The 9,683-nt window shown below is 32.0% G+C and overlaps 1 protein-coding gene across 5 annotated transcripts; it reads left to right on the top strand.

Annotated features, from left to right (window-relative positions):
* The first annotated feature begins 2,986 nt into the window (after positions 1-2,986).
* Positions 2,987-8,660, top strand: LOC111281115 (cinnamoyl-CoA reductase 1-like). Of its 5 annotated transcripts, none has more exons than XM_022868740.2 (6): positions 2,993-3,247; positions 3,349-3,503; positions 4,543-4,728; positions 5,108-5,460; positions 6,987-7,117; positions 7,590-8,067. In XM_022868740.2, exons 1-6 carry the CDS (start codon positions 3,115-3,117, stop codon positions 7,676-7,678), a joined length of 1,047 nt encoding a protein of 348 aa, XP_022724475.2. In that variant the 5' UTR covers positions 2,993-3,114; the 3' UTR covers positions 7,679-8,067. The 5 variants fall into 5 exon arrangements, 4 of the variants coding, with proteins under 4 accessions (XP_089613117.1, XP_022724477.2, XP_022724475.2 ...); XR_002689089.2 differs by having other exon boundaries at positions 2,994-3,247; positions 6,987-7,262; positions 7,590-7,729; XM_022868738.2 differs by having other exon boundaries at positions 2,994-3,247; positions 6,987-7,144.
* The last annotated feature ends 1,023 nt before the right edge of the window (positions 8,661-9,683 follow it).

Here is a 9,683-nt window from a genome sequence, read left to right as displayed (position 1 = left end):
CGAGGTTTAAGGTTCGTGGGCTCAAGAGATCGTGAAGCAGTGTTTGAAGATGTCTGAAGAAGGTATGTCTGGTATGTCTATGCCTAAGTTTGAGATTTCGTTATTTGATGGAAAGAGTAATTTTATGTTATGGCAAAGTACGATTCAAGATCTGTTAGTACAACAAAGATTGGATCAAGCATTAGAGAGTAGTAAGCATGAGGAAATGTCTGATTCTAATTGGAATAGGATTCAAAAGAAGGCTGTTAATACTATTAGATTGACGTTAGCCCCAGAAGTAAAGTACAATATGTTGACTGAAAGTACTCCGAAGAGTTTGTGGGATAAGGTTGAAGGTATTTATGCTTCGAAGTCAGTAACTAATAGATTATGTTTGAAGATGGATCTGTATTCTCTGAAGATGAAAGAAGGTATAAGTCTTCATAATCACCTGAATGAGTTTAGTAGATTGGTTTCTCAATTGCTAGCGATTTCTGTTGATGAGTTAAAAGATGAAGATAAGGCTTTAATTTTACTGTCATCTTTGCCCAAGTCTTATAGGCCTTTAGTTTAGACTGTGTTGGTAGACAGGTTTACTTTGAAGTTGGATGATGTGACTACCCTGTTGCATGAGAATGAAAGGTTTATGGGAGCTCAGAACTCATCACCTGGGGGGAGTATACTAGCTTAGAGGGTTTTGATCGAGGGAGGACTCAAAAGAAGATTGATGGATCAAGATGGAGATCTAAGTCAAGAGACAGAGATTACAGTGATGTAGAATGTTATTATTATGGTGAGAAGGGACATATCCAAGTGCGCTGCAGGAAGCTGAGAAGGGATATGGCTGCTTTCAAAAGGACGAATGATGATAAGAAATCAGATGAAAAAAGAGTGATACTGCTGCTGTCGTGTCTGATGATGATGATGTTGTTTTGACAACTTGTGTGGATGAGACTCAGACTTTGAAAAGTGATAAAAGTTGGGTTTTAGATTCAGCTGCTACAATTCATGTTTGCAATGATAGGAGCTGCTTTGTGGAGTTGAATGAGAATGAAAAGTATGGGGATATTGTGGTTGCTAACAAAGAAAAGGTACAGATTCAAGGCATTGGAAGTGTTCGCCTTAGATTTCATAATGGCGTTATTAGGACACTTCGTCATGTAAGGTATGTATCAAATTGTCACTACAATTTGATTGCTTTAGGTGAGTTAGCTTCTCGGAGGTACACATTTTATGGTAGTAATGATTGGTTGAAAGTGTATAAGAATGATAGTGTGATTCTACAAGGGAATAGGGTCAATCACTTGTACATGTTTGATGGAGGTTCAGTTGCTGGAATACCTGTGATGAAAGAAAAGAAGAAAGGTAAGCATGTTAGCTTTGCAGATACTGTTGAAGTGTTTGGAGATTTAAGTCAAATGAGGATTTGTTGGGATTTACCTTGAATCTCAGAATCCCACATCGAAAGTTAAGTAAGTTTGAATTTGTCTTGTATCCCACTTCAGGAGTTTAGTAAAAGCATAAAGGGTTTCACCTTTATAAATAAGATGTTTTGGTTTTAGTTTAGTAACCCCAGAGAGTTAGACACTAATAGAATAGTTAAGTGAGTAGGCTATTAAAGGGTATAATTGAGTTTTGGGTTAAGTTTTGAGTAAGGAATTTTATGAGACTTTTCTCATTTTAAAAGTCTCACAATTGTAAAGATTTATTTGATAGTGGATTAGGTTTGGAGTAGGCCATTTTGAGTTAGGCCGAATCAAATATAATTGTGTATTTTTATTCTTGATTTGAGCTTGTTATTTTGTGTGTGGTTGCTGTGCGTGGGTGTTATTTTTCCCAACATGGATCTCGTACTATTAGCAACTCTTATTTTGTAATTAAAAAGTGATTAGTTCAATTGATTAAAATTTATATTTTTGGATAAAAAAGTTTTGAATTTGAATATTATTAGTAATTTTTTGTTAGGATCACCTCAGATGCACAATTTGTAACCATTTATTTTATATTATTAGGTATGATATATTTTATCTTGATCTAAGAGATTGACCAACTTATCTACTCTTAAATTTTTTGTACAAAAAAAAATCCTATTTTGTAAGTGAAAACATGATTAAATTCAATAATTTTAAATATGATAAGGCTATATGATACGAAAAAAATGAAAATTACACGATTTAAAATTTTAATAATAATTATATATAAATTTAATAAAATAAAAAATATTTTATAATTTCATATTTAAACATGATCAATTGAATCAAAGTTCAAGATCGAGATGGTTATATTATATATATTGATATAATTTTCTAAAAAAATTTGTTCAAAATTCAACATAATCTGGTTAAGTATGTGTTAAGTATATATGAATGAAATGTGGAAATTGTAATTAGAAGATGAATTTTGGAAGGATTACACTCCATACTATACTCCATAATACCCTTGTACTATTTTCTTCAATATAAAGAAAAGGTTTAGTTAAGCCTAGATAAAGCTTATTACCTAAATTTGAATAATAATAATAATAATAATAATAATAATAATTCACAAGTGAAACCAAAGCAGTATGGGCACCAAAAACAACTTACTATATATCATCTAAGAAGCTAATGACAAAATATATAATAAAGCAAGACCTATTAAGTCACTTTTTAATTTTAATTTTTTGTACAAATTAAAAATAAAATTATAAAAATAAAAAATGTTTCATAAGAGTGTATTGACATGATAGTTTGTATTGCGTTTGTTTTATATTAAATATATGTAAAATATAAAAATTATCATATCATAATTTTTATCGGTATATTAAATATAAAATATATATTTAATTTTTTATTTTTATTAAAATTTTAAATTATAAAACTTTTTTTTTTTTTTTTTACATTTGTATATCACGTCATGTCGTGTTAAAATTAGGATATTTAGCGTACCTTTCCTTCTAATTTTAATTCACAAGCGCGCAGTAAGTAAGGTAGTCATTTTTTGCCCTATAAATACAAACCTCAGTGCCATCCCAAACAAGAATAAACCACAGCATCAAAAGAAAAAAAAAAAAAAAGACGGTTATGTTCACAAATTTTCACATAAAAAATTAGAATCTCATCACCCAACAACATTCCAAATTCCCATAAACGAAATATGCTAGTTGACAGCTCTTCCCCTTGTAGCCAAACCGTCTGTATCACCGGCGCTGGTGGCTTCATCGCCTCCTGGATGGTCAAGCTTCTTCTTGAAAAAGGTTACACTGTCAAAGGCACAGTAAGGAACCCAGGTTGGTTTCTCTTTCTTTTATTAAGGAGAGATTTCTTGTTAGTATTTGTTTTCTGTTAAATGGTTTTATGAACACGTTCTGGAAGTTGGGTTTTTCTTTAGATGATCCCAAGAATGCTCATCTGAGAGAGCTTGAAGGAGCAAATGAGAGACTAACTCTTTACAGAGCTGATCTTCTTGATTACGAGTCTCTTGAAGAAGCCATTATTGGTTGTGATGGAGTTTTCCACACAGCTTCACCTGTGACTGATGATCCTGTAAGTTGTTAATGTTTTAATTAATTTGCTTTTCTTTTACTGATGATCCCATTTGGTTCTAGAGAAAGTTAGGAGAGAAAAAGATCAATCAACTTTACTTCCTCTTTGTCCAAAAAGTTGAAGGACACAGCTCACCTAAGACCACGTTGAAATGTATTTTCATGAGGTTTTTTGGATAATGCTTTCCAACTAACAAATTTTGTCATATGGTGGGTCCTGTTGTCAAAGTGCAGCTTTAACAATGGCATAGTGGGCCACCCTCCCAATGGATACAACTTAGAAGAATCTGACAATATTCATGTATTATAAAAAAAATTACACAAAATTCTTTCTTTTGAATGAAATTTATGAAAATTTTTATTAAAATTAATTTAATAAAAATTTAAATTGAAAATTTGATAGAATGGTGGATAAAGTTCAATAAAAAATTAGACTTAAATATAAGAAAAACACTTAAATAAAAATTAAATAATTATCTAAATTTTTATTATTTTATTATAATAAATTGAGATCTCAAATATTTATTTTTATCTAATTAAGTCTTTAAATATTTATTTTTACTTAATTGAATTATTGATTGGATGAAAATAAGTCTTTGCGGTTAATCGAATTTCATTTAATAAAGACTTAATTGATAAAAATAAATATTTGATAACTTAATTAATTGTAACAAAATAATATAAATTTGAATGATCATTTAATTTTAGTTTTTGATAATACGTAAAAGATTTATTAAATATATAATTTATAATTTAAATTAGGTCAATATCTCTTCAAGATAAAAAAAAAGTTTAGTAATTAAATACTAGAAGTTCTTTTCCAAACTCAAAATTATTGGCTTTGATTATTTTTGTAAACAATGTTTTTTTTTTTAAAGAAGTAATATTTATATATATATATATATATATATATATACTTGATTGTTATTGATACCTGAGAAAAAAATTGTGATACGCGATATGTGTGTTGCAAATTGTTCGCGTTTGTGTTTGTGTTAATGAGATATGATATATAGTGATGATTTTTTATTAATTGAAAGGAACAAATGGTGGAGCCAGCCGTGAATGGGACTAAGAATGTGATAATGGCAGCGGCAGAGGCCAAGGTTCGACGGGTGGTGTTCACGTCTTCGATTGCTGCAGTGTACATGGACCCCAATAGGAGTCCTGATGTCGTGGTCGATGAGTCCTGCTGGAGTGACCTGGAGTTCTGCAAGAATACCAAGGTCACATTAGTTCTTTCTTCCTTATGGCTGTAATTACTAATTACTTATGCCAAACCCCAAATTCTCCCCAAAATTAACAACCTGATTAAGTTTTGAATAAAAATAACGACAGCAACTGTAACAACAAATAACAATCAGCTTTGCAGTGAAAAACCATATTTGGAATTAAAAAAATCACTATACTACTTTATATTTTTAATATTTTATATATATATATATATATTTTTTAATTACATTTTCCTTGTATGTTATTATTTTGGTCTTTAGTTATTAGAGCTAATGAAATTTTTGAAACGAATAATAGCCGTTTAGTCTAGAATTTTGAAATACAATAAAACGTGGATTCAATGATTGGCACATGCTTCGTACAAAATTGCAGAATTGGTATTGTTACGGGAAGGCTGTGGCAGAGCAGGCAGCCTGGGAAACAGCCAAGGAAAAAGGGGTGGACCTTGTGGTGATAGCCCCAGTTTTGGTTTTAGGTCCATTGCTGCAATCAACTGTAAATGCTAGCATTGCTCACATCCTCAAGTACTTAACCGGCTCAGCAAAGACCTATGCCAATTCAGTTCAAGCCTATGTTCATGTTAGAGATGTTGCCTTAGCGCACATTCTTGTCTTTGAGAATCCCTCTGCCTCAGGCCGATACCTCTGCGCCGAGAGCGTTCTCCACCGTGGAGACGTGGTAGAGATCCTAGCCAAGTTCTTTCCTGAGTATCCCATCCCTACCAGGTAAGTTTTTTACTGCTAATTACTCATCTACATTGTTTTTACCATATGAACTTAACAAAATGGTCAACACTTAACTCAGCTCTTTCAATTTTCTCTTCAATTGGCAAATTGGGTTAACATCATAACAAACTTAAAAAGGTTTTATACATTATTTTATCATTCTAGTCATTGAAACATAAGAAAAATAAGGCATAATCAGGATTTATCAAAGATTTTGTTCATAAAACAATGAAATAATAGGGTCCACCTTGAGATTTACATGGCATAAAGTATTAGTGGAAGAATAGGATAATATTTAAGTTGAAGTAATTAAGAAAGTGAAACAACATCAAAATGCAGTCCAGCTAGCTGTTATTTTTCTGTTAGTTTGTACCCAATTGCATTACTTTCCATCAAGAATTATATAGGTGGAGTAGAACTCGTCTATTTCCACACTCTTTGACCTACTAAAATGTCAAGTATTTGAATTCAGAATTTACATAAGTTGATTCTTGCTGTTAATTTTAAAAGATTGTATCTAACAAATCTAAATATCAAATTTCAACACTTACAATTATTTTTTATTATCAGATCACAGCTTTTTGTATAAAAATATTAGGAAATAAAATTTTGCTGTGCTGGTTAGAAAGTTTAATTTTAAAGATGGGACACGTTTTGGAAAATGAGAACGGATGTCTCATTCATTGTATTAATTAATCGGCTAATTTGAATTGTCAATTGATTGAAAACCAAGACGTATTTTTGCTTGGTAATCTTTATCTGACATTGGAAATAAAACTAAGACCTTACCCTCAGCCACACTTCAAAGCGAGGGCTTTGCAGATAATCCATAACTTGTTGATTTGTAAACGTCAACCTTGCTGTTCGATGATAATGACAGGAAGAAACTGATGTCCCTCTTCTATAAAGATCAATTAATAATCTAGTCCATGAAAATGTAATGGGAAATTTTCAGTTTCTTGTCCAGTCGGTTGCAGCAGCTTTGACAAATGACATAATCTTTAGCCACTACTCGGATAAGAAGTGGATTTTTGGTGAAAGCGATTATGTCTTGGAAGTTAATAAAAATAGTGGTGTAGAAGGGTTTTCACCTACCCCCATGTCTGTCAAATTATCAAAAGGGTTGGGTTAAATGGGTATTCTATTCTACCCACCAGCTGAATTACAATCATGGAGCTTCCTGAATTCTGAGGCTGCAGCTAGGACAAAAATGGGTCCCTCCTACCCCTCCTATAAGGATTGGCGTTTGAGAATTTCATACTTATCCTATAATTAAATAGATCTAGGCTTTTATCTTCGAACGGGATAAATGGAAGGGTAGCTGAAAAACACGTGACTCCTACCAAATCAAACCAAATAATCCTAACAATGGGAAGTGGCAGAAAAAAAAGCAAAAAATTAAATAATTCACATTTCTTCCACATATTGATGTGCATTTTTCATGAAAGTACCTTGTTGTTTTCAATCTACATTTTCATCCAATTATGGAAAATAAGATGCTGTAATCCTGGTATTTGATAATGCAGGTGCTCAGATGAGAGGAACCCAAGAGCAAAACCCTACAAGTTCTCAAACCAAAAGCTCAAGGACTTGGGTTTGGAGTTCACACCTGTGAAGCAGTGCCTATATGAAACAGTCAAGAGCTTGCAAGAGAAAGGTCACCTAGCTATACTAGCACAGCAAGGCAATCCACTTCGGATTCACTCTTAGCTTTTTCGGAGAGTATTTATAGTATATACACCTACCTAGCCACCATTGGCAAGGGAACTGGACATGCCCCCCTGGAATGCTAGCAGTACTATGTCCGTACTCAGTAGCAATAATATATATTCAAGGAGATAATTAATCAAGAAAGAATGTCAAAGAGTATTATAGATATAATCTCTGAACATTTCGATCTTCTAAATGATCAAGTAATTGAATGAAATATATGAAGCCAATTAATGTTCCTTTCTTTTATTCACTATATTAGTAAAATATATGATGTTTTGAAGTTTCAGTTCTTTTTATGTGGTTTCCAGTTATTTTTCAATTTTTTGACTACCTGTGAATTAACTTATCAATTTTTGTTATAGATGAAAATCTTCAAAATAGCAAAAGTTTGTCTAAGAGCAATTTTTATAATGCAGGTGCTCAGATGAGAGGAACCCTAGAGCAAAACCCTACAAGTTCTCAAACCAAAAGCTCAAGGACTTGGGTTTGGAGTTCGCACCTGTGAAGCAGTGCCTATATGAAACAGTCAAGGGCTTGCAAGAGAAAGGTCACCTACCTATACCAGCACAGCAAGACGAGCCACTTCGGATTCACTCTTAGCTTTTTCGGAGAGTATTATAGTATATACACCTACCTAGCCACCATTGGCAAGGGAACTGGACATGCCCCCCTGGAATGCTAGCAGTACTATGTCAGCACTCAGTAGTAATAATATATATTCAAGGAGATAATTAATGAAGAAAGAATGTCAAAGATTATTATAGATATAATCTCTTGAACATTTCGATCTTCTAAATGATCAAGTAATTGAATGAAATATATGAAGCCAATTAATGTTCCTTTCTTTTATTCACTATATTAGTAAAATATATGATGTTTTGAAGTTTCAGTTCTTTTTATGTGGTTTCCAGTTATTTTTCAATTTTTTGACTACCTGTGAATTAACTTATCAATTTTTGTTATAGATGAAAATCTTCAAAATAGCAAAAGTTTGTCTAAGAGCAATTTTTATAATGCAGGTGCTCAGATGAGAGGAACCCTAGAGCAAAACCCTACAAGTTCTCAAACCAAAAGCTCAAGGACTTGGGTTTGGAGTTCACACCTGTGAAGCAGTGCCTATATGAAACAGTCAAGAGCTTGCAAGAGAAAGGTCACCTACCTATAGCAGCACAGCAAGGCGATCCACTTCGGATTCACTCTTAGCTTCTCCGGAGAGTATTTATAGTATATACACCTACCTAGCCACCGTTGGCAAGGGAACTGGACATGCCCCCCTGGAATGCTAGCAGTACTATGTCAGTACTCAGTAGTTATAATATATATTCAAGGAGATGATTAATCAAGAAAGAATGTCAAAGATTATTATATATATAATCTCTTGAACATTTCGATCTTCTAAATGATCAAGTAATTGAATGAAATATATGAAGCCAATTAATGTTCCTTTCTTTTATTCACTATATTAGTAAAATATATGATGTTTTGAAGTTTCAGTTCTTTTTATGTGGTTTCCAGCTATTTTTCAATTTTTTGACTACCTGTGAATTAACTTATCAATTTTTGTTATAGATGAAAATCTTCAAAATAGCAAAAGTTTGTCTAAGAGCAATTTTCACTCCATGGAGCAGAAATGGACTTTTTTGGGGTGAATGGCATGTCTAGGGTCATGGTAGCAGAGCAGAGGAAGTTGTGAAGTCCTAATAATTGAGATTTGATTTGATTTGATTTCAACGTTCCACAGTTTTGTAACACTGATTACACACTGAGACCCTTATGGGTAAGTGAAAATTTGTGAAGCTCAATCACAAAGGTCTTACTCTTTTAATAATCCTCCCTTTATTTTATTGTCATAATGCTTTTATGTCCGTCCGACGAATTTAAAAATAAAAAAATAATAAAATAAAAAATAAAGGAGTCGCCACCAATTTTTTTTGATTAGGTGCGATTCGTCACTTATTAAAACATATCATTTTAATAAAATCTTAAAATTAATTAAAATTTATTAAAAAGATAATTTTACGGTCTACAAAATAGTCTGGGTTCGGGAGTCGATTACGCGTAGAGAAGGATTAGCACCCACACAACGTCCGTTAAAAATGGTACCAATTAATAACGTGTTATCCTTTGATTTTGATACAAACAGTCTTATTTTCAGTATTCGAAAAATAATTTCCTTGATTTTTTTATTTATTTATTTATTTTAAATTATTCTCGAGAAAAATAAATCAAAACCTTTTTATTGAAATAATTCTTAAAATGTTTTAGTACGTTGATAACATTAAAAGAACTCTCTCTCACCTAGAAATTTCTTAAAGCATCTCTACTCGGAATACTTTTAGAATCTCATCTTTGGAGGCTCGAATTTATTTTTCGTAAGACAATGTCATGTTAAAAAAAATTTTATTCTCGAGAAAAAATAAATTAAAACCTTTTTATTGAAATAATTCTTAAAATGTTTCAATACGTTGGTAACATTAAAAGAACTCTTTCTCACCTAGAGATTTCTTAAA

Source organism: Durio zibethinus, chromosome 28, assembly GCF_047325235.1.
Source record: "Durio zibethinus cultivar Kanyao isolate XHJ-2024 chromosome 28, ASM4732523v1, whole genome shotgun sequence".
Classification (NCBI taxonomy): domain Eukaryota; kingdom Viridiplantae; phylum Streptophyta; class Magnoliopsida; order Malvales; family Malvaceae; genus Durio; species Durio zibethinus.
This window is presented reverse-complemented; position numbering and strand designations above follow the sequence as displayed.

Bases quoted from the DNA above. Each gene is read 5' to 3' on its own strand.
- LOC111281115 (XM_022868738.2), top strand. From the start codon at position 3,115: ATGCTAGTTGACAGCTCTTCCCCTTGTAGCCAAACCGTCTGTATCACC. The intron at 4,729-5,107 runs GTCACATTAGTT...ACAAAATTGCAG, and splicing joins AGTTCTGCAAGAATACCAAG to AATTGGTATTGTTACGGGAA. The intron at 7,145-7,589 runs GCAATCCACTTC...TTTATAATGCAG, and splicing joins AGCTATACTAGCACAGCAAG to GTGCTCAGATGAGAGGAACC.